At 39.9% G+C, this 27,553-nt stretch overlaps 2 protein-coding genes across 14 annotated transcripts in view; one reads left to right on the top strand and one right to left on the bottom strand.

Moving 5' to 3' along the window:
• Positions 1–21,766, bottom strand: part of BRCA1 (BRCA1 DNA repair associated) — a 59,731-nt gene extending 37,965 nt beyond the window's left edge. For 2 of the 6 annotated variants that reach the window (XM_043584606.1, XM_043584603.1), the window contains exons 1-8: positions 21,557–21,766; positions 20,501–20,586; positions 12,586–12,639; positions 4,462–4,539; positions 3,395–3,483; positions 2,685–2,824; positions 1,399–1,501; positions 388–433 (exon numbers count right to left, since the gene is read on the bottom strand). In XM_043584606.1, coding sequence (XP_043440541.1) covers positions 388–433; positions 1,399–1,501; positions 2,685–2,824; positions 3,395–3,483; positions 4,462–4,539; positions 12,586–12,639; positions 20,501–20,580 — 590 coding nt within the window. In that variant the 5' untranslated portion in view covers positions 20,581–20,586; positions 21,557–21,766. Of the gene's footprint in view, positions 1–387; positions 434–1,398; positions 1,505–2,684; positions 2,825–3,394; positions 3,484–4,461; positions 4,540–12,585; positions 12,640–20,500; positions 20,587–21,493 lie in introns of all 6 variants that reach the window. The other 4 variants (XM_043584604.1, XM_043584600.1, XM_043584605.1 and 1 more) reach the window with 3 other exon arrangements.
• Positions 21,767–21,858: 92 nt separating this feature from the next.
• The window catches only part of NBR1 (NBR1 autophagy cargo receptor), a 29,515-nt gene continuing 23,820 nt past the window's right edge, over positions 21,859–27,553 (top strand). For 4 of the 8 annotated variants that reach the window (XR_006297891.1, XR_006297892.1, XM_043584607.1 and 1 more), the window contains exons 1-2: positions 22,619–22,748; positions 26,344–26,454. Coding sequence is in view for 6 of the 8 variants with exons in the window: in XM_043584607.1 (XP_043440542.1) it covers positions 26,353–26,454 (102 nt within the window). In the remaining 2 variants the exon portion in view is untranslated. Of the gene's footprint in view, positions 22,395–22,503; positions 22,749–23,269; positions 23,400–26,343; positions 26,455–27,553 lie in introns of those variants that run through there. The other 4 variants (XM_043584608.1, XM_043584611.1, XM_043584610.1 and 1 more) reach the window with 3 other exon arrangements.

A 27,553-nucleotide genomic window follows, 5' to 3' on the forward strand; every position in this document is an offset into this window, starting at 1 on the left:
TTTGACAGGTAACCCAATTGGGGTGGCTTGTAGATTACTGTAGAATTGATGTAGACAAAGCTTGAGGGACAGATGGAATTAAGGAAGAGAAAAAGAATTGAAAATTAAGTCCTTTAGTATTTTCATGAGCCAAAATTACCACTGCGTCAATACTACTGTTCAAGGAACTAAGTTAGACATGACCACGGGCTGGAAGCAAGTTTGACTGGAGTTCTGTTATTTTAAACTCTTTTAGACTCTACTAAGATAGGCTTTCTCAGCTATAAAAACAAAAAACCATCAAGGTCTATTCCAATGCTATGATCCTAACCGAAACACCAATCCTTAATACTAATTAAACAAATACAAAAATGCCGGCTTCATAGACAAAGGCTCTCTTCAACTCACCTGAAATAACTTGCCTTATTCACTGTATCTTCAGAAGAATCAGATCCTAAAAAATTCCCCAGATGACCAATCAATAAAAGGATTTTTATTAAAAGGGGTAAACTCAATAAATGTGCTTGTTGCAAAACAGATATTCATTCAAGAAATATTACTGCACACTCACTATACACAAAATTTGCAGGCACAATGATACATATGGCAGCCAACACAGAGACGTAGTTACAAACACAGGATCTGACACCAGAATTCCTAAGGTTGAATCACAGCTCTGCCCCTTGCTAGTTTTGTTATCTTGGCAAATGTCTTCACCTCTGTGTGCCTTTATTTCCTCATGTGTAAAATAAGTATAATAATATTAACAACCTCAGAAGTTTGTCATGCATTTTAAATGAGTTATACAAATAAAGCCCAATAGTGCCTAGACCACATAAGTGGTCCTAAATATTCACTATTATAGTTATTTTGTTTATTTTTATGACACAACATCTGTTGTCTTGGAACTTATGATCCTAAGGTGGGAAAAGATTTACAAGTAATTTCAAGAGAATCTCCTAAGTGTGATGGTAAACATACAGTGGTGTTTGGGAGCCCAAAGACGACCGGTCATTCTTTCCAATTATAAAAACGTTCTAAAAGATAAGACAATCAGAGACCTGTTTGAACTGAGCTTGGCTTCTTAAAAGTCTTCCTAGCCTAGTACAATGTATCTTGGATCCCTCTAAATGCTGTGGCCATCCCATTAGGTTATTTCTTATCCCTACTGTCCATCCTTCCAAAGCATATTTACACATGCTAGACAGCCTTCCTTTTGCTCTTTTTATAAAATAAGAGTCTTCAAGGTGAGAGCTGCATCTTTTACATTATTTAGAACACACCATAAGGCTGGAAAAATAATAATATTTTATTTTCACTTTCCAAAGCTCCCTGCCATTGTACAAATTATGAGGATTTGGTATAAGACAAATAATCCAGCAACTATTATTCTAAATTTACAAAATCTGTGTCTCTTACCCAATTCAATGTAGACAGACTTATTCTGTGGTTGTATCTGCTGCTTTGTCCTCAGAGATCTCACAATTCCAAAGTTAGAGAGTTGGACACTAAGACTGGTTCCCTGCTAAGCAGTAAAGAATGATCAACTATTTGTTGGCCAGTCCTGTGTTTCTTTTCTTAAAGAGAAACTCCAGGCCATGGACAAAATAGACGATCATAATTAGCTAACGTTTGACACCTGGAAAAAACACTTGGCAAATTGCACATCAAAATGTACGAGTTATGTGTGGTTTGAGTATTTTTTTCCTCTCTCTGTTGTTTTAAACTTCTCTAAACTGAATGTTTTACCTATGTGATTTTTTGAAGTAAAGAAAAACAGATTTTGAATCTAATACTTTATATTATAGCATAGGAAGGGAATGAACTTCATTTAGTACACATCCCCAATCATATCTGATAACAGGGTTATGAATAAAAACCCAGCAATCCTAAGAACATTCAGAATGGGTAAGAATATTTAAAACTCCAACATTATTTTGATGAAGGTTTCCTTCTTTTTGAGTCCTTAAACATCTACTGAAAAATGAATGCTGGTACCATGAGAACTATTACTTTAAGATCTGCATTATTCATTCATATACAAGCAACAACAGAGCAAATCACTGCATTTTCTCTGACAATTGCATCTTTTAAATTGAAGTAATTTTCAAATGGTAAAAACTGATTTTTTTTCCAGGCAACTTTTCAAAGGAAACAAATTAGGACATACTTCCTCATGCCTGGAGAATTACTGTAAGATGGTTATTTTAAAAACTAGCGAGTAGGGTGCCTGGGTAGTTCAGTCGGTTAAGCGTCTGACTCAGTTTTGGCTCAGGTCATGATCCCCTGATTTGTGAGATTAAGCCCCGTGTAGGCTCTGTGCTGTTAGAGCACAGCCTGCTTGGGATTCCCTCTCTCCCTCTCCCTCTGCCCCATTCTCTTTCTCTCTCTCAAAATAAATAAATATTAGAAAAAATAAAAACTAGCAAGCTTAAAACTTAAAACCATCAGTGACCTTGAGGCTAATTTAGACAAGCATCAGAATGGATAAAGCACTAAAGCAGGGGAAGGGCCCAGAAGGTCTCTCTTGCCCACACTAGGTATAAAGACCTTCTCTTGGCTCTTCTAACTCTTGATCAACCACTTAATTTACCATCTTACCTTGTTTACTGACTTTTTATGTAAATCCACAAGCATCTAGCACCTTCACTAATTCACAACGCTCAATAAACAGATGTTACTAGAATAAATGAAAATGGCTTTACCAAGTTAGGGTTTTCAGGTTCACTCTGTCGAAGTCTTTTAGCACGGTTTCGATAGCCCATACTTTGGATAATAGAAACCTCCTCCTTCAGATGCTCAGGAGAGTTATTTTCCTTTTTTGAAAAGTTATAGCTGTTTGCAACTGTGAATTAGAAAGGAAAATGTTATTTTTGTAGTTAGAAAAACTATAGTAATTGTATCAAAGAACCAAGAGAAATTCTGTGTATACTGTTTTGTTAAGACAATGCATTAAAGACTACCTCTCATTTTTTTAATCAACTCTGGAAATTCTACTCCTAGGAAATACACAGACTGTCAAAGTTATTTCTAATCTTTTTTCCCTATCTCAATACTAACAAATTTACCTATTAATACCATATTTCCCTAAATCTAAGATGTCAACAATGCAAGATGCACCATTATTTTCTGTACCACTTAGAAAACACATTACCTTAAGCACTAACACACCACAGGTGGTAAATTGCTCCCAATTTGGGAGATGTGAAATGTGAAAAATGCACATCTCAGAACCTATAAAATAAGGGGTGAGACCAGTGGGAATAATTTAAAAAATAAATCAACAGATAAAGATTTAAAGTTAACCTAGACCAAAAGATCTTATTGCTTATTCACAGAAAATAATTGTGAAAACTTCCCGAGTTTTAATGGACAACCACTTGAGAACTGGCCCCTAGGGCTATGCAACACTTACACTGCAATCCTGTGTCAAGCTCAAAAGCATGAATGATGTTCAACAGCTCTTCAACAAGTTGACTAAATCTTGTACTTTCCTGTAGGCTTCTGAAATTAAATTGATTGAGAAACATACTCAGCAAAGGATGATCAACTTTTAAAGGACACTAAAATAAGGAAAGACATGTAAACAAATAAAGTAAATGTAGCAACAGTAGAAAAATTATATTCAGAGAATACAGCTATTAGTGACATTACAGTATAATCAAATATCACCCACATCAGAAGGTACGTTGCAGTATCGGTTGTTCTTTTCTCTCTCTCTCTCTCTCTCTCTCTCTCTCTCTCTCTCTCTTTTGGCCATTCAAGCCTATCAAAAGCCTATAGCTATCTAAAATAATAGTACTCTGAATACATAGTAGATATAAGTCTACTGCATAGAGAACTTCCCATTCTTAACACTTGAACCTCATCCACTCAACCTCCTAATTTGAGCTTTCAAGGATTTCTGTGAAATGATGATGACGTTATTTCAAAAGCACAGATGATAATGTCCGAAGAGAGACTTTGGTTTAGGAAAGTTGTAGGGCAATAGAATTCATTTATTTGTTTAAATATCTCTGTGACTACTATGTGCCAAACACTGAAAAAACAGTGTTGACTGAGACAGAAAAAGCCAGTGCCCCAAAAGAACTTACATTCTGACCAGAGGGACCCACAATATGTAAACACACTGTGTGTGCGTAAATAATTAAGTGGAAACAAATGCAAGAAAAATAAAAGCAGGATCAGGAGACAATGAGGGCAAAATGATATAGTCCCACTTTAGATAAGACTACAAGTTCTTGTGCCATTCAGAAGCATTAGAAAGAGGCAATGAATTCCTAATACCTTTATAAGACAGATATACAATAAAAATTTCAAGAAAATGACTTTAGAAATAATTTATTCTGTCAGCTGAATATCCATTTGTACATTTTTCTAGTGATGAATAGTTTGACAGGAACACCAATATATTATTAAGGAATTTCTACTTTTCCCTACTGTTGTTTCATCCAACCTCCCATCACTACCCAAATCAGATACCTTTTGGTTATATCATTCTTACACAAAGGACACTGTGAAGGCCCTTTCCTCTGGTTGAGAAGTTTCAGCATACAAAATCTATAAATTATAAGGAATGAAAAGAAGACTTCAAGTTACTTTTTTTTTGTACAGAGAGTACTCAAAAGGCAAACAGCCATGAAAAGATAATCTCACCACTGCCCTTAAGAGCCATTTTCAAGGTAATGGCAGGTGAATTACAACCAATGGCTTTCTTTAATTGTTTTTAGATGCTGCATAAGCAGAAAACCAAACTACATAAGCAACGATCTATGAAAACTGAACTTACATGCATATGGCTTGCTGTTATGATCAAATAAAACATATTAAAAAGTTAATATGGCATATTTAGTGATATATTCATAATTATATCATGCTGCATAATTAGATATAAGTGGGAAATAGTTTAAAACAATTATAATTAGTTTAAACACTCAGCACATCGCTACAAAGCTATAGTAAATCAAGACAGTGTGATGTTGGCATAAGGACAGACATATATATCGATGAAACAGAATTGAGAGTACAGAAAAACCCATGTAGCTAAGGTCAATTGATTTTCAACAATGATTTTCACCAAGACAATTAAATAGAGAAAAAAAAACAGTCAACAAATACCAACAAATAGTGCTAGGACAACTAAATATTCACATGTAAAAAGAAGAAGCTAAACTCCTAATATATAATACAAAAAAATTAATTCAAATGGATCACAGAATTAAATGTGAGAACTAAAACTATAAATCTTTATGACCTTGGCAATGATTTCTTTCTTTTTTTGAGAGAGAGAAAGCACGAGAGCAAGCTTGTGCATGTGAGCAGGGGAGGGGCTGAGGGGGAGAGAGGGTGAAAGAGAGAGTGAGAGAGAGAGAGAGAGAGAGAGAGAGAGAGAGAGAGAGAGAGAATCTTAAGTAGGCTCCACACTGGGTGTGAAGCCTGACACAGGACTCGATCTCACAACCATGAGATCTAAGCCACCCAGGCGAATGAGCCACCCGCAAGTCCCAGCAATGATTTCTTAAATACACAAATAAACAAAGAAAATGTCCAGATACACTGGACTGTATGAAACTTAAAAACTTTTGTGCTACAAATACCATGAAGAAAGTGAAAGGCCAATTCACAAAATGGGAGAAAATATTTGCAAATCTTTTATCTGTTAAGAGACTTGTATTCAGGATATACAAAGAACTCTTACAACTCAATAATAAACACAGAAATAACCCAACTGAAAAATTGGCAAAAGATTTGAATAGACGTTATCTCCAAAGGAGATATACAAACGGTCAATAAGCACATGAAAAGATGTTCAATATTATTAGCCATTAGGAGAATGCAAATCAAAGCCACAATGAGATGCTACTTGACGTCCACTAGGATGACTATACTCAAAAATAAGTACTGCAAAAGATGTGGAGAAACTCAAATCCTCATTCATTGCTGGTGGGAATAGAAAACAAGGCAGCCACTTTGGAAAAGTTTGGCAATTCCTTAAAATATTAAAGAGTTACCATAGGACTCTGCAACTCTACTCGTAGGTTTCTTCCCTGGGGAAATGAAAACATAAGTCCACACAAAACCTGTACACAAATGTTCAGAGCAGCATTATTCATAATAGCCAAGAAGCAGAAACAATCCAAATGTCCATAACTGATGAATAAATAGATAAAACGTGGTATATCCACTCAATGGAATATTATTCAGCCATAAAAAAGAACAAAGTACTAGGGTGCCTGCTTGGGTAAGCATGTGACTCTTAATCTCAGGGTTTTGAGTTTGAGCCCCACATTGGGTATAGAGATTACTTAAAGATAAAAATCTTTATAATTTTTTAAAAATATTTATTTGAAAGAGTGAGAGCAAGCAAGAGCAGGAGAGAGACAGACAGAGAGGGGGACAAAGAATCCAAAGCAGGGTCTGGGCTGACAGCAGAGAACCCGATATGGGGCTAGAACTCACAAACCATGAGATTATGACCTGAGCCGAAGTCAGATGCTTAATCGACTGAGCCACCCAGGTGACCCTAAAATCTTTATTTTTTTACTCTTTTTAAAAAAAGTAGCTGCCATGCTCAATGTGGGGCTTGAACTCATGATCCTGAGATCAAGTCACATGCTCTACTGACTGAGCCAGCCAGGCATCCTGAAAATTAAATCTTTTTTTTTTATTTTTATTTTTTAAATTTATATATTTTTGAGAAACAGTGAGACAAAGTGTGAGTGGGGGAGGCCCAGAGACAGAAGGATAAATAGAATCTGAAGCAGGCTCCAGGCTCTGAGCAAGCGGTCAGCACAGAGCCTGATGCGGGGCCCGAACCTATGAACTGTGAGATCATGACCTGAGCCAAAGTTGGACACTCAACCGACTGAGCCACCCAGGTGCCCCGAAAATTAAATCTTAAAAAAAAAAAAAAAAAAAGGAATGCAAACTAGTGCAGTTGCTCTGGAAAACAGTATGGAGGTTCCTCAAAAAACTGAAAATAGAACTACCCTACAACCTAGCAATTGCACTACTAGGTATTTAGCCAAGGGATATAGGAATGCTGTTTCAAAGGGGCACATGCACCCCAATGTTTACAGCAGCACTATCAACAATAGCCAAAGTATGGAAAGAGCCCAAATGTCCATCAACAGATGAATGGATAAAGAAGATGCGGGATATATATACAATGGAGTATTACTTAGCAATCAAAAAGAATGAAATCTTGCCATTTGCAACTATGTGGATGGAATTAGAGGGTATTATGCTAAGCGAAATTAGTGGGAGAAAGACAAATATATGACTTCACTCATATGAGGACTTTAAGATACAAACCACATGAACATAAAGGAAGGGAAGCAAAAATAATATAAAAACAGGGAGGGGGACAAAATATAAGAGACTCTTAAGTATAGAGAACAAACAAAGGGTTTCTGGAGGGGTTGTGGGAGGGGGAATGGGCTAAATGGGTAAGGGGCATTAAGGAATCTATTCCTGAAATCATTGTTGCACTATATGCTAACAAACTTGAATTAAAAAACAAAAAAGAACAAAGGTACTGATACAGGCTACAATACAGATAAACCTTGAAAACATGTTAATTGAAAAGAAGTCAGACACAAAAGACCAAACATTGTATGATTTCATTTATATGAAATATCCAGAAGAGACAAATCTGTAAAAGACAAAAGGTAAATTTGTGGCTTCCTAAGAGGAGGTGGGAGGCGGGAATGGGTTAGCTGCTAATGGGTACAGAATGTCTTTCTGGGGTGATTAAAATGTTCTAACTTAGACTGTGGTGATGGTTGCACAACTGTGAATATACTAAAAGAACACCCTGAACTGTACACTTAAAATGGGTGAATTTTATAGCATGTAAACTATATTTCAATAAAAATGTTAAAAAAAAAAAAACTCAAGGCAGGGAGAAAATATGTTCATATTTTATATTCACAGATGTGGTATCTGGCATAACCAAGTGGCTCACTAGCAGTCTAAGGAATGAAGAAGGTGCCAGCCTTCTGGGACAGTTGGGTTGTTAGACCGGCTCTGGAGAACAATTTTGTTGGTTATCTCAGACAATGAATATGGCTAAGAAGACATGAACACATGCACCATATTCTAATAAGTTTGCTTCCTTAAAAACAAAGAAACAACAACAAAAAAACAACTCTTGCCATTGACTGGTGGTGTCTGTAAAGATCTAACGTTCCCTTAGGACAAAGACAAAAGACTCTGAGGAAAAAGAGGTAGAAAGGAAATAAAGGAAAAAGAGCAGTAGAGATGCTGTGGGGATGATAGTTAAAAGTAGGGATTCACTCATACCACTGATATTTACTAAATGTCCAGTACTGTGTTAGATGCAAGGGATTCAGTGGAAAAGCAAAATAAAATCCTTGCAATCATGAAAAACAGAATATTCCCGCAAGGGAGGTGACTGGGGGAGGGAGCAGACATTGGCAGTGAAAAGAACCACGAAAGAAGAGATTAAGGGAGCTGAAAAAGCAGTAGGAATGGTGAACCAGCAGACACAGACAGCACTGCTTACTGGCCGTGTCCTTGAATGTGCAGTGCCCTCTCCTAATCTACACAACAACCGTGATGTATTATCTCCATTTTACAGTACAGATTTGCCCCAGAACACACAGTAATCAAGTGGTGAAGGTGATACTGGATCAGGACTGAACTGCAGCAAGGTCCACAGTCTTTCTACCAGAGAAAGTGAATGTAGTAGGTATGGTCAAGGACACCAGGGCCTTTCTTCACCTATACAGATGCTTAACGACAACTCTATAGTATAGGGGACAGGGGTGTCAAAAACCTTCCAGTGTTGTATATAAATCCCCTTTAAAGAGCCACAGACTAGGCTACCACTCCTCGAGAAGATGCAAATCCTACCTATACTCTACCATAATGGCCCTAGGAGGCATCAGTGAATTACACTGGCAAATGATACAATTAAACAATTCATAGTAGGGATAGGGAGGGAATTTCCTGAACAGAGTACTGCAGAATACAGTAGCTAAGCCATAGTGACCAGCTAAGTTACAGAGTGTTGTAGCCTGTACAATAATTACATAAATAACGCATGGGAAGTAGTTAAGTAGAAATCAACTAAGATACAGGTTCCGATTTTTCCTTACGCTAGAAAAAGAACAGATTCTTCATGGTTGTTAACTAAAAAGAGAAAATGAGCTTGTATATGACTTGAAAAGACTCAGTTAAGGAAAGAACCAACAGGCCAATAGAACACTGGCATATCTTTGAGGGCTGAGAAGAATTTGTTAAATTCTGTTTTAGAGCTTTGGGGAATCTATGTGATACACCAATTGAATGAGAACACATACAGAAGTTCTGCATGAGGTTCTCAATAAAAATGTCTGAGACAAGTATGGGGCTTTTTTTTTTTAAAGATTTTAAGTAACCTTCACACCCAACAGGAGGCTTGAACTCACAACCCTGAGACCAACAGTCATGTGCTCCACCGAATAAGCCAACCAGGCACCCCAAGTTTCTGGCTTCTTGAATTTCTAAAGCCCAATGCTTAAGGAAAGACAATACATTAAAAATTTTTTTCTTTAATGTTTACTCATTTTTGAGAGAGAGATAGAGTGTGAGTGGGGGACAGGCAGAGAGAGAGGGAGACACAGAATCCGAAGCAGGCTCCAGGCTCTGAGCTGTCTGCACAGCTTGATGCGGGGCTCGAACTCACGACCCATGAGATCATGACCTGAGCTGAAGTTGGACGCTTAATCAACTGAGCCATCCAGGTGCCCCAAGACAATATATTTTTTTAAGCAAATGTAGTATGTTTTCTGAAGGGTGGCTTCAGATTTTTAAAGCTGATAAAAACCGGTAAAATCACAGTGGCACAAACTAATTTGGGGGACTTTCAGAGTATTCATTTCTTTTCTTTTTTTCATTATTTTATTTTATTTTTTATTTTTTAAAATTTACATCCAAATTAGTTAGCATAGTGAAACAATGATTTCAGGAGTAGATTCCTTAATGCCCCTTGCCCATTTAGCCCATTCTCCCTCCCACAACCCCTCCAGTAACCCTCAGTTTGTTCTCCATATTTATGAGTCTCTTCTGTTTTGTCCCCCTCCCTGTTTTTATATTATTTTGGCTTCCCTTCCCTTATGTTCATCTGTTTTGTCTCTTAAAGTCCTCATATGAGTGAAGTCATATGATTTTTGTCTTTCCCTGACTAATTCACTTAGCATAATACCCTCCAGTTCCATCCACGTAGTTGCAAATGGCAAGATTTCATTCTTTTTGATACTTCATTGTATATATATCCCACATCTTCTTTATCCATTCATCTGTTGATGGACATTTGGGCTCTTTCTATACTTGGGCTATTGTTGATAGTGCTGCTATAAACATGGGGGTGCATGTGTCCCTTCAAAACAGCACCTGTATCCCGTGGATAAATGCCTAGTAGTGCAATTGCTGGGTTGTAGGGTAGTTCTATTTTCAGTTTTTTGAGGAACCTCCATACTGTTTTCCAGAGTGGCTGCACCAGCTTGCATTCCCATTTCTTTCTTTTTTTTTTTTTTATGTTTATTTTTGAGACAGAGAGACAGAGCATGAGTGGGGGAGAGGCAGAGAGAAAAGGAGACACAGAATTTGAAGCAGGCTCCAGGCTCCGAGCTGTCAGCACAGAGACCAACACAGGACTCGAACTCATGAACCATGAGACCATGACCTGAGCCGAAGTCCGACACTCAACCAACTGAGCTACCCAGGTGCCCCAAATACTGGGACTTTTAAATTTTGTTTTACAAAAGTATCAATCTACAAAGAAACCAGTTTTTTTTTTTTAATTTTTAAAAAAATTTTTTTTTTAGCGTTTATTTATTTTTGAGACAGAGAGAGACAGAGCATGAACGGGGGAGGGTCAGAGAGAGGGAGACACAGAAACTGAAACAGGCTCCAGGCTCTGAGCTGTCAGCACAGAGCCTGACGCGGGGCTCGAACTCACAGACTGCGAGATCATGACCTGAGCCGAAGTCGGACGCTTAACCGACTGAGCCACCCAGGCGCCCCAGAAACCAGTTTTATACCACGATAGTTTGATAAGCTTCTCTCTAGGCGCCACAAAACTAAAAATCCTCAAAGCAGAGTGATAAAGCTGTGCTGCCTTGGCACCTGACAGGGAGAAGGGCCTGGGGAATCAGAAGGAAACTCATGGGAGCAGACCAGTGGGGTGGTGTGGGAAAGGGGTGAAGGGCAATAGGAATGGGCTCTGGATCCCAGCTGGGACAGATGAATGGGAAGAATAAGGCAGAATTCAGAGGAAGGAAGGGGCCTGCCAGACTTGAGTTTGCATATCCCTCCAGGGGAACAGGTTTCCTTCAGCTTCGGCCAGCCCTCTTTATCTTTATCTCAGAAGCACTTCACATTTTTTAGGTTATGGAAACATTCTAAGAATCTGATTAAAATTATGGACTATCTTTCCTAGGAAACTGCACATGTCTATAGCTTTTAATATAATTAAACTTAAAACTGAATATAATTCTAGGAAATTCATGAAAACCATTCATGAATCCCAAGTTAAGAAGTCCTGAATTAAAAAATTCCTGAGGAGACACCTGGCTGGCTCAGTTGGTAGAGCATATGACTCGATCTTAGGGTTTAAGTTTGAGCCCCAGGATGGGTAAAGAGATGGAGGAAAGGGGGAAGCAGGCGTTTGCGGGTAGGAGGGAAATACACATCGTATAACCATTTGTGCTAGTAAACTCATTACCATGGACATGCCTTGCTTTTCCGATCAAAAAGGAAAAAAATACCCAAAAACAAATTAGTTGGCATTCAGGGCAAGTCTCAATCACAGCTTAACAACAGGGAGAGGAGAGAACCCCTCGTTTTACCAAATTGCCTACCAAACGTTTTCCCAAATTCTTTCATCAAAAAACATTTTAGGGGTGCCTGGGTGGCTGTTAGTTAAGTGTCCGACTCTTGATTTAGGCTCAGGTTATGATCTCACAACTGTGAGATCATCCCCTGTGTCGGGCTCCACACTGGGCCTGGAGCCTATTTAAGGTTCTCACTCTCCCTCTGCCCCCTCCCCCCCCCCAACGCCCACGCTCTAGCTCATCAAATAAACAAACAAACATTTTCAAAAGGCAAGATCCTTAAAAATGTAAATATAATTCCAATCATTGGTATGCATGAATTTCAGCCTAAAAATAAACTGGTATCAGATCCTTTCCTATCTTCACAAGGATTATGAAGCAGGCAAAAATATAGCACCTAAGAAGGGAGAAAGCAGAGGGACAAACAGAAAGAAATAACAGTAAAGGAGAAACAGGGAAAGCTGGAACACAATTTGCTTATTGCACAATCGCTTGCAATCTGCCTCCACCCATGGACACAAAAACAAACAGCTGTTCAAAATGATTTCACATCCCACCAGATAAATGTGCCAATATTTTCCCAAGAACTATGGTTACAACCAACTTCCAGTCACTTTCTAAGTACTCTGAGGCAGAATGAAGCAGAGTTAGATTTTTCTTTTTCACTTAACTGGAGTAGCAAAAGCTTGTACAAAGTTAGGTATTTCCTATGTTGTGAATAAGCACAAAAGCTAATAATGGAGCCACATAAAACATTCGAACTTACTTGCAAAATATGTGATCACACTTTGTGGAAACAGGCTCTTTGATCAACTCCAGACTAGAAGGATACAAAAAATAAGAAATGAGGCTCAATAATTCATTTCAAAATAAATATAATCTTGGTAAAGAAGTTCAACTTTAAGTTGCTATAACTAAGTCAAAGTAAGGCTTTAAGTTCATTTCATAAATATTTATTAAATGTCTGCTGTGCTAGGAGCCAAAAATACAGCAGGAAACAGGATCCTTCCCTCCTGAGCTTCCAGATACCAAAACAGAATATATTACTCTAGTCAACACTCTATATTATCTTATTATTATTATTACTATTATTATCTTTAGCGTTTAAAAGATTAGCTGACATTGCTCCATTATTAATAAGTTTTCACCGATACACTTTTTTGAGCTATCTTTGTGAGGAAAAATCCTATATATATCTTACCTAAACTTTAAGCTCTACAAAGACAAAAAACTTCTTGTATTTCTTTTGGATTCCCTCACAGCACTATTTTCACATGTGACTACCTTTTTATTTTAAATTTATTATTTTCTTTTAATTTAAAGTAATCTCTACATCCAACATGGAACTCAAACTCAGGACCCAGAGATCAAGAGTTGTATGCTCTACTGACTGAGCCAGACAGGCGCCGCTTAAATTTCTTAGTATGGAAAATTTCAAGCATTTACACAAATAAAATAGTAAAATGAACTCCCTGTACCATCACTCAGTTACAACAATTTTTGACTTAAAGCCAGTCTTATATACACACCAGTACCCACTCAAGGCCCAGATTTTTTTTTTTTAAGTTTATTTATTTATTCTGAGAGAAAGAGAGAGTGGGGAGGGGCAGAGAAAGAAAGGAAGAGAGAGAGAATCCCAATTTCAGTGTGGAGCCCAATGAGGGGCTTGAACTCACAAACCTATGAGATCTTGACCTGAGCCAAAATCAAGAATCGCTCACTTAACCCACTGAGCCACCCAAGCACCCATGAGCTCAGATTACTTTAAAATAAATTCCAAGAGGGGTGCATGGGTGGCTCAATTAAGCACCAACTTCGGCTCAGGTCATGATCTCACAGTTTGTGAGTTTGAGCCCCATGTCGGGTTCTCTGCTGTCAGCATAGAGCCCGTTTCAAATTCTCTGTTTCCCTCTCTCTGCCCCTCCCCTGCTCACGCACGTGCACTCACACGCGTGTGTGCTCTCTCTCTCCCCAAAATAAACATTAAAAATATTTATAAATTAATTCTAGGAATCATTCATTTCAATTATAAATATTTCAAAACAAAGTTTTTAAAAAATAAAGATCTTGGGGCGCCTGGGTGGCTCAGTCGGTTAAGCGTCCGACTTAGGCTCAGGTCATGATCTCGCGGTCCGTGAGTCCGAGCCCTGCATCGGGCTCTGTGCTGACAGCTCAGAGCCTGGAGCCTGTTTCAGATTCTGTGTCTCCCTCTCTCTGACCCTCCCCCGTTCATGCTCTGTCTCTCTCTGTCTCAAAAATAAATAAACGTTAAAAAAAAAATAAATAAATAAATAAAAAATAAAAATAAAGATCTTTTCAAGATGACCATGAAACCATTACTCTTAAAAAAACAATTTCCCTTATACCATCTAATATGTAATACTCCAATTTCCCTCATTATCTCTTAAAGTTTAATAATTAAATCTGTTTAGATCAGGATTCAAATAAGATCCATACATTGCATTTGGCTGGTATATCTTGTCTTTTTTTTTTTTTAATGTTTTTTATATTGAGAAAGAGAGAGAGAGAAAGAGAGATCATAAGTGGGGGAGGGGCAGAGAGAGAGAGGGAGACACAGGATCTGAAGCAGGCTCCAGGTTCCAAGCTGTCAGCTCACAGCACGACTCGGGGCTCGAACTCACAAAGTGGGAGATCATGACATGAACCAAAGTTGGATGATTAATCGACTGAGCCACCCAGGCACCCCTCAAATGTCTTTTAATCTATAGATTTTCCCTTCCTTTTTTCCCCTTGTCATTTATTTTAAGAAGTATGTCAGCTGAGGGTGCCTGGGTGCTCAGTTGGTTGAGTGTCTGACTCTTGGTTTCAGCTCAGGTCATGATCTCACAGTTCGTGAGGTCAAGCCCCGCGTAGGGCTCCACACTGACAGTGTGGAGCCAGTGTGGAGCCGGCTTGGAATTCTCTCTCTCCTTCTCTCTCTCTCTCCCTCTCTCTCCCCTGCTCATTCTCTCTATCAAAATAAATAAATAAAAAGAAAAAAAAATTTTAAAAGTACATCAATACGTCATTTGATCCACATCATCTCCCTCATTCTGGATTTTACTGATCGTAACCCTATGATATGGTTTAGCATGTTCCTCTTGCCTCTATTTCCTATAAACTAGACTTACAGGCTCGATCAATTCAGGTTTGGTTTTTTTGGCAAGAACACTTTACAGGTGGCACTTTTATTATGTCACTTCAGGAGGTACATGATGCTTGGCTTGTGATCACTTTGTAAAAAGAATGTAACAAACACTGAAGAAAATTTAGAAAATAAAAAACAAGCTTAGAAAACGATTAAAATTTTGAGAAAAGAAAATTGGTCACCCAAATTCCCATCCTTGTGGGTCCATTCACAAAATCTTTCTTATTTTCTAGAAAATCTTAAGATCTTCTTGAGACTCTTTCATTTATTAATAGAACAATTGTTCATTGGGCACCTACCGTATACAAGTACTGTTCCTGGGGATGTGACATACAGCAGTGGACAAAACAAAGCCTGTCCTCATAGAACTTTCATTTTAGCTGTGGTAGATAGTTAATTGAGAATTAAACAAGAACATAGGAGAATAAGGGCTAGAAATAAAAATAAAGCTCAGTAACAGGAATAGGGAGTGCTGGGGTGGGAGATCTATACAGAGTGATCAGGAAAGGCCTGATTGAGGTGACATTGGTAGACAGTTGCATGTGAGGAAACAAGCTGTGCAACAGTTGGGAGAAGAACATTCCAGCAGAGGGAGCAGAGAAGGCCGACTCTGAGCAGGACCATGCCTGGTGTTTTTGAAGGACAGTGAGCAGGCCTGCAGGGGAAGCGCTAGAAGAGCTCGGAGAGGCAGCCAGGAGCCTGAGCAGGTAGAAACCTATAGGCAATTTTAAGTTTTTATCTTTTATTCTGAACGAGAGCTTTAGCAACGGATTTCTGGTACAGTTCAGCCAGGACATCAAAAAACAGGTAACCTGTGTGTGACAAGAATGTGGGTCTTTTCATTAAATGTTAACTTTTTAGAAAAGGATCACAAGAAAAGCTGGGGGACAATAGTCTCGTTGTGAAAGGTTTGGTAACACAACTCTTGTGATCATGGGGCTTCTGACGCAACACAGGGTAACGGAGAAAAGAATATCAGAGTAAGTCAGAAGGCCAGGTTTCTACTATCAGTTCCCTTTTTTATTAGCAGAGTGACCTCAGGCCCAGCCCTCGACCTGAACATCAGGTTCCTTCTCTGTCACCCACTCTACCAGTCTCTTTAGGTTATTGTCAGAATAAAAGTAAACGCTACTTGGGAAAATGTTCACAACCTGAGATGACTTCTATCAATGTGAGAATTATTATCCGGACCTAATGTGATTTTAAAAAGAAAACCACCCAACAAAGAGAACTCGATTTGCTACTAAATCACTATTCCTCAGATAAGCTACATATCAAAGAAATTCTCGGCAAAGGCGAAATTGGATTTAGCTATGATGCCAGATGGCTTTCATTCTCACCACTGCCTCAATTCTGAAATAATTATGTTTCAGCATGGTAATTATGAGCCAAGCTATACAAACATACTGTAAACACAAACTTTAAACGGATGAAAACTCCAATATGTAAAAAGGTAATGACTGTTGAAAAAAACCTTGAAAAGGGAATGGGAATAAAAAGAAAAAAGTCAGTCCTCTTTTAGAGCCTGATGAAAGTGAATGTTTACTATAAAGATGATTCAAATATTTTATTATTTTTTTAAGTTTATTTTGAGAGAGAGTGTGCATGGGAGGGGCAGAGAGAGACAGAGAGAGAGAGAGAGGAGAGAGTCGAAAGAATCTCAAGCAGGTTCTCAACTGTCAGCGTGGGGCTCAGTTTCACCAACAATGAGATCATGACCTGAGCCAAAATCCAGAGTTGGACCACTTAAGTGATTGAGCCACCCAGGTGCCCCTCAGATATTGTAAACACTTTTTGACTCAGGCAATTTAGACCTCCTGCATATTTGCCTTTGGGCTTCTGACATGGGTAAGTGATTGGAAAAAGAAGCTAGGTTAGGGTTGAAAAACCACCACCACCCAGCAGGATACATATTTTAGCAAACTCTTCTGAAAGTCAAAAATTTTATATGGTCATGTGCAAAAGGTTAGAAAGAACTACTAATTATCAGAAGTAAATATCAATAACTTAGAGGTCAGCAGAAGTGGTTTTAGCTCAAAAGGCCTCAAAGAAGCTGGAAACCTATCCTCTAGCTACCCTCAATAATACTTTGCAGTCACCATCAGGAATCATTTATTAAGACATAATGGCAAATTCCACTCTTCTAGCTAGGCACTGGTAAACAAACAACAGGGGCACCTGAGTGGCTCAGTCAGTTAAGCATCGACTATTGATTTCAGCTCAGGTCATGATCTCACGGTTCATGACTTCAAGCCCCATGTAGGGCTCTGCACTGCAGCTTAGAGCCTGCTTGGGATTCTTTCTCTCCCTCTCTCTATGCCTCTTCCCCACTCATGCACGTGTGTGTGTGTGTGTGTGTGTGTGTGTGTGTGTGTATGTGTACTCTCTTCCTCTCAAAATAAATTTTAAAAACTTTAAAACAAAAAGTGGAGTAGGTAGGATTCCCATCCTAGAACTTCCCCCGTGAACGAGTTTAAGGTTTAACAATGACCAGAATGAAAAGCTTTAGTTTAAAAACTTAAGTCCATTGCTAGTAGAAAATAGATCTTAAAAAGTAACAAGGAGCCAGAAATAACAGGACGGCTAACTGAAAATGAAAATTTAGCACTAACTTTCATTCTTGTGTCTTTACTTTTTATGTATTTGAGTTTTTTTTTTTTTTTTTTTTTTTAAACATTTTTTTTTTCCAACGTTTATTTATTTTTGGAACAGAGAGAGACAGAGCATGAACGGGGGAGGGGCAGAGAGAGAGGGAGACACAGAATCGGAAGCAGGCTCCAGGCTCTGAGCCATGAGCCCAGAGCCTGACGTGGGGCTCGAACTCACGGACTGCGAGATCGTGACCTGGCTGAAGTCGGACGCTTAACCGACTGCGCCACCCAGGCGCCCCTGTATTTGAGTTTTTTAATTGATGGTTTAATTTGCCAGAGTGAGAAAGAACATTACATTTCTATAACTGAGTCCCATGGAAATGTAAAATAAATGGACCCAGATGCCACACTATTGAGGACTTTTTTGATCACTCTTTGTAATTATCATGAATAAGTTTTGCTTTTTCAAAAGCAATTTTTTTCTAGTTGTCATTTCCTGCTTCTCCGGCTCTGATGATTCATAAAGTAGGCTATAAATCTCATTTAGCTCTTGTTTTTATTTAGATGAAATGTTGAGGGGCAAGGGAGAGGAGGATTACTTATAAATCTTGTATCTCTCTGGAAACACAACTTGCATGTTCTTTAATTTTATTTACTTGACTTCAAATATGAAAAACAATTTTATGAAGCACAAAGGAAAATTTACTTGAATTTACTCTCCTTTATTGAAGGTAAGGGGCAATAGGTGCAGCTTTCCAATTTATTTTTTGAATGTTTACCCACCACTAACCATCACCATATTAAAACCCATTAAACTAACAAAGAACCAATTTAATTAATGTTAATTAATATTTAATACCTTCAACAAACGTTTACTGAGTGGCTACTATGTCCCAGGTATATAACTACTAAGGATATGGAAGTAAATAAAACAAAAATTCCTGCCTTCGTGGAGTTTAAACTCTGTAAGGGTAGAGAAAAAGGATAAATTATAAGGAATGTTAGATAGTAATAAGAACTATGGAGGAAAAAAAAACAGGAAAGGGAAATAAAGAGTGTGTTGGGGGTAAGGGTGTTTATTTTTTTTTGAGAGAGAGAGAGAGAGAGTGCAAGTGAGCAAGGGGCAGAGAGAGAGAGAGAGAGGAAGCAGGACTCAAGCTCACCTGATATGGGACCCAAACTCACCAGCCGTGAGATCACGACCTGAGCCAAAGTCAGATGCTTAAGGACTGAGCCACCCAGGTGCCCCAGGTGTTACCATTTTAAATAGGGTTGTCTGGAAATGCCTCTGTGAAAAGGTGGTATTTCAGTCAAGATTTGTAAGCCATTCAATTATCAAGGGTAGAAAATTCCAGGCAGAGGGAAAAGCAAGCATAAAAGCTCAGAAGCAGGAGAGTATGTTCTAGTCTGAAGAAGAGTTAAGAGGCCAGAATGACCAGAGTAAAGAGAAGAAGAAAGATTCTAAATTTCCTTTCCGGCTTTTCACCAAGACATTCTGAGGTATGGTTTTTAAGTAGATTTAGTGACTACCATAGATACCACCTAGTGACTGACTGCCTGGGGCTCATAACCTCTGGCAGCCAGTGAAGCGCATGAACTCCCTTCCAGAGTAATGCTTTTAAATGCATAAAATAAAAAATATAAAATTATACAAGAAAATAATTATATTGAAATATAGTTCTAGCCATAGGCCTCCAAATGTCATGAAGGGTCAGCAAGAGCTCCTGAACTTTCTGGGGTGATGGAAATGTTACACAGATATATACAATGGTTAAAACTCATCGACTTGCACACTTAAGATCTCTACATTTCACTGTATGTAAATTATGCCTCGACTTAAAAAAAAAAAGCCTTGAATATTCCTTGTTGTTAATGTTTATTTATTTTGAGAGAGTGCATGGGGGTAAGCACAGGAGGGGCAGAGAAGGGGAGACAGAATTCCAAGCAGGCTCCATGCTGTCAGCCAGAGCCCAATGTGGGTTCAATCCCACAAACCACAAGATCACGCATGACTTGAGCTGAAATCAAGAGTCAGAGGCTTAACCGTGAGAGCCCCAGGCGCCCCAAAACCTTGAATATTCTAGTCCCCTCTTTATTTTATAGATGAAGAAAAACAAGCTCACTCAAAGTCAGAGACTTACCAAAGACTTTGATGATTCGCAGTATTCTTTTTTTTCTTTAAAGATTTTATTTTTAAGTAATCTCTACACCTAATGTGGGGCTTGAACTCAACCCCAAGATGAAGAGTGGAGATCAAGTGGGGCGCCTGGGTGGCTCAGTTGGTTGAGCATCTGACTTCAGCTCAGGTCATGATGTCACAGTTTCTGAGTTTGAGCTCCGTATCAGTTTTGCTGCTGTCAGCACAGAGCATGCTTGGGATCCTCCGTACCCCTCTCTCTCTGCCCTCCCCTGCTCATGTTCTCTATCCCTCAAAAATAAATAAACATTAAAAAAAGAAAAAGTGGAAATCAAGAGTCGCATGCTCTGTGGACTTCTTATTTAAATATACAGGACTAGTTCCAACTGGAGACCTACCCATTCACAAGCACCAATCATTGGTGATTTTATTTTGCCACTATTAACTATGCCCATTCCAAGTGATCTAGCTGTTTTTAGAGCCTGGATGAAAAGGCCACTTACTCCAAACCAGATCCCTACCCCAAAGTAGAACCAATCAAGACAGTCTGTGGGCTAGGAAAGATAGAGAGCTGAATGTGTTAAGGCGGTAAAAAGGGAAGGGGAGAAGCAGAGTGGAGAAAAAGGAGTAACTTCCTATATTCCCAAAGCTCTTGAGTTAAGAAAAGCAGCAACTTTTATAATTTAATTTTAATAGATAGTATAATTTTCTTCTCCTTAATATGTAAGGTGAATTCTACTTATTTGCATAGGATATAATCAAGAAAGGAAGAATCTCAAATTAAGAAACCCTTCTGTTGACTTACCAGATTGGACACTCTAAGATTTTCTGCATAGCATTAAGGACACTTTGTACTTCTTCAACACGATCTGCAGATAAATCCATTTCTCCCTGTTCCAATGAATTTTAAGGCATCAACTTAAATATATATGGATATACACACGCACAAGTCACTTTAAAAGATTTATAAGAACAGACTAGTTTCATTATATGTTATTTTTAAATAAGAGAAACTTAAGACTGAAGTGCTTCAGGATCATACCAACCATAGAATTAATGACAAAAGCTTTATTTTTTAGATTCAAAATATTGTTTTTTGTAATTAAAGACCATTATTTTCTCTATTTTTTTCCCACATACAGCCTCCAACCACTTCCTTTTGGTGTATTCCTCTCTCCAAGAAAAAGAAAGCCACAGTGGGGTGACTGAGTGAGTGATGGTAGCCTCATATTTCTCCAATCACCTGGCTCCTTTCTTTGTCTTGTGTTTAAAACCAAACTCAAACAACAAGACCAACACCAACCAACGCTCCCCACCCCTGCCCTTCCCCAGTGTTTCTCACTGGTCTGCATTCATCTCAGGATCCTCTTTAGGTACGTTCATACCAGCAATATATGCGTGACTGCTGACGCCCCTCTACTTTCTTGTCCCTTCTCAGAAACGCGTATGAAGCCAGTTCTTTCTTCAGGGCTCCCCCTCCCTCACAACCCACCCTCCTCCTATTCTCCGACACATTCCTGCTCCCTTTCCTCCTTCCTCAGGATACCCTTCTCACACACCCCAGCCCGTCTTTTTACACTATATATTCCCCTCGGGACACATTCCAGTTCCTGTCATCAGGATTCCCCCTCGGACACACCCTGCTCCCTCCCTTGTCCTCAGTGCCTCCCCCACCCCAGGACCCACAAGGCGCCCCCTCCCCAATTTCCCCAGACTTAAGGGCTTCTCAGGTTCCACCCTCCGCCCGCCCCTGCCAGCCAGGTAATGCCCATCTTGTTCTTCCCCACTCTCTCCATACCTGTTTCCTGCCTGTCCCTCGGAGCACCCCTTGGGCCCTGTCCCTTCCGGCGAGCTGTCTCACCTTTACCCAGAGCAAAGCGTCGGGGCTTCCCGGGCCCAGGGCCCCACTTATATAAAAACCTCCCGGGCCGTCCTCAGTTCAGAAAAACCTCAGCGAGCTCTCGCCGCACAGTCGCACTTTCAATTTTTCTGTAATTCCCGCGCTTTCCTGTTGCCACGGAAACCGTCCGCGGCCGCTGAGCGAGAACCTCTCAGAATACGAGATCAAAACACGTTACGGAAGGGAGGAGCAGAAAGAGCCGAGAGTCTTTCCGGGCTCCCGATTGGTCATCCATTCTTCCCCGCGTTACGTAATTAGAAAGAGACGGAAGAGAAAGAATTCTCCCCCCACTTTTCTGTGAGGCCCCTGCCCCCTCACCTGTACGCTTTCAGTTGCGGCTTATTACGTCACAGAGACTGCGGGACTAGGGTCGAAATCAATACCTGAGGCCTGAATAGGAGCGCAAGATAGTGCCTGAAACATTCGCAAGAAGAGGCCCCGTTCCCTCCCCATTTCCGCCGCAATGGAAGTCTCCAGTTTAGGTAAATAAAAGGATTGTGTGTGGGGAAAACTACGATTTCCAGCATGCATTGCGGATCGAAAGGCCTTCGACACAGTGTTCCTTGGAAACTGTAGTCTTATGGAGAGGCGTTTCCAACACCGGAAGCGGGCAAGAGTCTCACGGCAATCCAGTTGACAGATTGAAGAGCTCTGTGCGCTTACGCACGTCAACAGATATGGATTGGAGTGTTAGGTTTTCACATCTTGAGAGCGGAGAATAGGCTAAAGAACCTACAAGTCCCAGGAAGACTACAATTCCCATCCAGCCCCGCAAGTCTCGGGCAAGGAGTCCACTAAGGTCAGTGACTTAAGGGAATGCAGTGGACGCCGAATTTACCTGGGAACGGGAAATGGGCCGCGGCCCACGATTGCGCACTTGTAGTTCCGCCCCTCTGCCCCAGTGTTTGTTGTTGTTGTGCTGTTATGGCTGCTGTTGCCCAGCCCCTGCCACGCATGCTCGGCCAATCAAGGGGGGTGGTAGTTTTGAGAGACAACTGTTAAGAGCCAATCATCTTGTCGGAAACTCAAACTGGGGACTAGGTCCTATTTCTATCCGCCATGTTAGATTCACCCCGCGGGGAGAGCAGCAGAGCTGGCAGCGAACGGTTTTTGCACTGGCCTCCGGCAGGCGCCCCCCGGGGGCGGGGAGCTGGTAAGGAAGTAGCGGCGGTTACAGAGGGGTGGGAGCACATCGCCACTGAGAGGGCTAGGGGAAGTTTACGGAAGGGATCCTGCAAAAGAGAAGACTTTTTCCGTGTCTGGGGGCAGCCAGTCTTTTCAGTGACTGGATGAGAGAGCCGTTTGGGCCAGGGGGCCGAGGCGGCGGATACTTCCAGAGAGATGGGGGGGTCCGTGGCTCAGAACGCTCGGCATCTATTGATGGGAGGCTGAGACTCTCCAGCAGAAAGAGGGCCTAGGCAAAGAAAGCGAGATTCCTCAGGGGGTGGTAACACGGTCATGGGGTCTAGGGAAAGGATAACTGGAAGACAAGGATAAAGTCTGCAGGGAAAAAAAAAAAAAATGACAGTGCCCACACAGCCTCCCATCCCCATCCCCCTCTGCTTGTTGAGAACCTTGTAAAGATGTCTCCTTGGTCAGGGACCTCTGGTTTTGGAAAGGCACCGTTTTTCCTTTTTGTCAAACACCCAGCTATAGGTCACATGTTTTAACCCCCGGATTAACAGTCAGGCCTTTGGTGGAGACGGTAATCAAAGCTCAAGTTCCCAGGTCTGCTTCATTAAAGGGACTTTTGGTATTCTGAAAATTTTGACGTAGAGGAAAAGCTGACTTGTGCCAAGCAAAGGTGAGCCAGTGGCATGAACGTATAATAATGCCAGTTTTGAAAACTGAAGGCCTAGGACCCAGCCGTCTGACTTTACTGGCTTTAAAGCTACAAGGACAGATGGTGCTAACCATAGCTTTGGTATTTCAAGTTCAAGATTAATGCTCTTGCTGAAAGAATTTTAACATAAAAGCCAAACAGAAATAGGCAGTTCTTTATGAAGACCTGGGTATGGTCCAGCTAAGCTAGAATCCCCCACTTCCTGTTTTCTCTCATCAGCCTACCAGCTGGATAAGCTCCAAAGTATTTAAACTAATTTTAATTGTGTATGTAATTTGGAACAAGGGAGTTAGATTAGTTTCCTTCTGGACTCTCAAAAGTGTGGAAAGCATTTATGGGAAGTTGAAAAGTAAGAAGGTGATTCAGAATATCCACTTTTTGTCTGACTGAATCAGTTACTTCATTTCCCAGATTTTTTTTTCTCCCCAAGAATCTGGGAAGTTGACCTGGGGAGGCATTCTGTCCAAATGTTAAGGACTCCAAGAATTGCATTCCATAAGAATGAATACTAGATGTCAGCAGATTGGTGCTAGAAACTGGGTTTGGTTTTTTTTTTTTGTTTTTTTTTTTTGTTTGTTTGTTAGTTTTTTTGGCTGTGAACTTGACTGTAGGTAGAGACAAAAAATGGAAAAAATTGGAGGATGATTGGTTTTGAATTTTTAAAAAACCCAGATCCTCAGAAAGCTCAAAGTCCTCTTTTTAAAATGTTTGTTTATGTTTGGTTTTTTGGAGAAAGAAAGAGAGAGAGAGAACATGCAAGCAAGGGAGGGCAGAGAGAGAGGAGGGAGAGGGAGAATCCCAAGCAGGCTCCACACTGTCAGCACAGAGCCTGACGTGGAGCTTGACCCTGTGAACTGTGAGATCATGATCTGAGTCGAAATCAAGAGTCAGATTCTTAACCGACTGAGCCACCCTGGCACTCCCAAAGTCCTTTTTAATGACACTCTCAATGTATTGTGGAAAAACAGGTCTATTTTGGCTTCTAAAGACTGATTTATTACAATAATTTTTGTGTTTGAGTAATGTTCTCAGAGAACTTGGACACACGTTTTTATTTGACCTATTTTACAGATTAAGGAACTGAAGCTCAGGTCAAATGACTTACTGTTTTGTACATGGCTAGTTATGTGTCAGAGCTGTGTCTGGAGCCCAGCTCTTCTCAGCCCTTTTGCTCCCTCACCATTACACTGCAAATTCCTGAGACATAGTTGTTCATTTCCTTTCTCCATTTGCCTAGAGCAGAATCTGGTTCTTTGAAGAGATTTCTTAAAAGATTTGCTGATAAATATGTTTAAAAGATGACCTTTTTCATTACAACTTAGGTTCAGATTTTAGTAAACTACTTTTTCACAGAGTCATAACAAAATCTAGAGGTCCCCGGGTGGCTCAGTCAATTGAGTGTCCAACTCTTGATTTTGGCTCAGGTCATGATCTCATTGTTCGTGGGTTCGAATCCCACATCAGTTTCCATGCGGATGGTGCAAAGCCTGCTTGGGATTCTCTCTCCTCCTCTCTCTGCCCCTCCCCCACATGTGCATGTGTGCAGGCTCTCTCTCTCTCCAAAATAAATAAATAAACTTAAATAATAATCTAATAACTCATCAGTAAATAAAATCCTTAATTAAAAACAACTGACCAGAATAGACATTAAATTATAGAATTGTTAACTTCTTAGGCATGATAATGGTATTGTGGTTATCTTTTCAAAAAGTCTTTTTTTTTTTTTTCAACATTTATTTATTTTTGGGACAGAGAGAGACAGAGCATGAACGGGGGAGGGGCAGAGAGAGAGGGAGACACAGAATCGGAAACAGGCTCCAGGCTCTGAGCCATCAGCCCAGAGCCTGAAGCGGGGCTCGAACTCACGGGCTGCGAGATCGTGACCTGGCTGAAGTCGGACGCTTAACCGACTGCGCCACCCAGGCGCCCCAAAAAGTCTTATTTTTTTAAGGGTTACATACTCAGTTGTTTTATGGATGAAATAATGGCTGTCAAAATAATCCTATTGCTGTAACAAGATTAGTCCTGGGTTGATGATAATTATGGAAAATTCCTGATGGGTCCTTAGGAGTTCATTGTATATTAATCTTTATTCATTTGTATATGTTTAAATTTTCCCTTAATAGTTTTTTTTTTTTTAATTATGGTACTATAGTTTGGTTAAAACATTAGTTAACTATGGTCAATCTGTATTGGGGGATTTGGGGACAATACAGAATTATAGACAAAATGACGATAGCTTTGAATTGTTTACTATAGTTATATGTCCATGACTCTCCACTTTTATGCATGAAATGTTCCATAAAAGAAAAAAAAAGTAAAATACAAAAACAAACAAACAAAAAACACCACATGAACTTGGATGAAAGGTGTTGACTGCTACCCCTGTGTAGTTTCTTGGCTAGTGTCTTGGCCTCTGAATTGTTAAAACTGATCTTAACAAAGAACCTGGGTTGCTCAATTTAGGAAAAGGCTGTTTTTCTAAGAAAAATGTAGAATGTTGCTTTCAAGCTATGAGAATGTAAATTCCCTGTGGGTAGAGACCTGTGGGTGTTCATCTTCATTGGTATCCTGCCACTAGTGGATATTTAGTAGTATCTATTGAATTAACTAATCATATAAAGTTCCATAAAATTCAAAAGAATTTTACAGCTGTTAGAGGATTTCTGCAGATGTGGCCAAAATTTATACTGTTTCAGCAAACGTTTAACAGTGAGATTTGTTTTAAGCTACCCACCAGGTTGTAAATAGCATAAGAGCAGAGACATTGTGTTCTCATTCACTTCGGTGTCTTCCGAAGCCTAACCCATATTAGGCCTTCACAAGTATTTGCTGAATGAATGCTTATGCAGTTTTATAGAACCCTTTCCACTGTTTTCTCTCTCACCCATCCTCTCAACTCTAGCCCCACAGCATGGAACCACAGGTTACTCTAAATGTGACTTTCAAAAATGAAACTCAAAGCTTTCTGGTTTCTGATCCAGAAAATACAACTTGGGCTGATGTTGAAGCTATGGTGAGTGTTACTTTGTTTCTCCATATTTTAAGCCTAATTTTTCCAAAGATAGCAATTTTTAACAATGTTGTTTCATAGCTGTCATATTTACCTTTTCTAGGACTTTTGGAAAATTACTTTTGACAGGGGTTCAATATTCATGTAGGCGATGTTCTCCCCACCCCCAAGAGAATAAACAAATTCCTTAATTTGCAGCTAGACTTGGAAAACCTGTTAATTTTAGAAACAGTCTAAGGAATGAATTGGGGTGGCTTCCACCCTAACCAGGCCCCAGGGAAATGTTCTCCTGCCTGAGAGCAGATATGTTACTGTAGTTTGTGAACCAGCAAGGATATAACCTAAGTTTTGCAAGAGCTAATTGTTATTGCTAGCTCAGAGGTCAAGTATCTAGAAGTTTAGCAAAGGGGCCCCAGGCTGGCTCAGTCAGCAGAATGTGTGACTCTGGATCTTGAGGTTGTGTTTTCAGGTGCCTAGTGGGGTGTAGAGATTGCTTAAAATTTTTTAAAGATCTTAAAAAAAAAAGTTGAGTATGGGGCACCTGGGTGGCTCAGTCTGTTGAGCATCCAACTTCGGCTCAGGTCGTGATCTCAGGGTTCGTGGGTTCGAGCCCCATGTCAGGCTCTGTGCTGACAGCTTGGAGCCTGGAACCTGTTTCAGATTCTGTGTCTCCCTCTCTCCCTGCCCCTCCCTTGCTTGTGCTCTATCTCTCAAAAATAAATAAAATATTAAAAAAAAAAAAGTTGAGCAGAAAAAACTCCCACAGGTGCTTAGCAGTTCATCTGTTCTTTTGTTGTTGTCAATGCCCTCCCTCCTCTTGGTTTGCCCTTTGTACTCTTCTGGTTTTTGTTTGCTTTGCAGTAGTGAATGTTTTACTTCCTTTGTAACTGTTTATCCAGCAAAACCCTTTGGTAAAAACCTGCTTTTATTTGGTTATGTGCTCTGAAAACTAAAAAGAAAAAGAAATGGTGGAAAGATTTCAAAAGATGATCTGAACTAGTCCTCTGTCTTCCAGCAAATATTTCTTTATTCTGGCCTAAACAGATGGTTATCCAGAAAGTTGGGGTGTTTGTCAAATGATCTGAAAATCAAACACAGTTAT

The sequence above is a fragment of the Prionailurus bengalensis genome, chromosome E1 (assembly GCF_016509475.1).
Source record: "Prionailurus bengalensis isolate Pbe53 chromosome E1, Fcat_Pben_1.1_paternal_pri, whole genome shotgun sequence".
Lineage (NCBI taxonomy): Eukaryota > Metazoa > Chordata > Mammalia > Carnivora > Felidae > Prionailurus > Prionailurus bengalensis.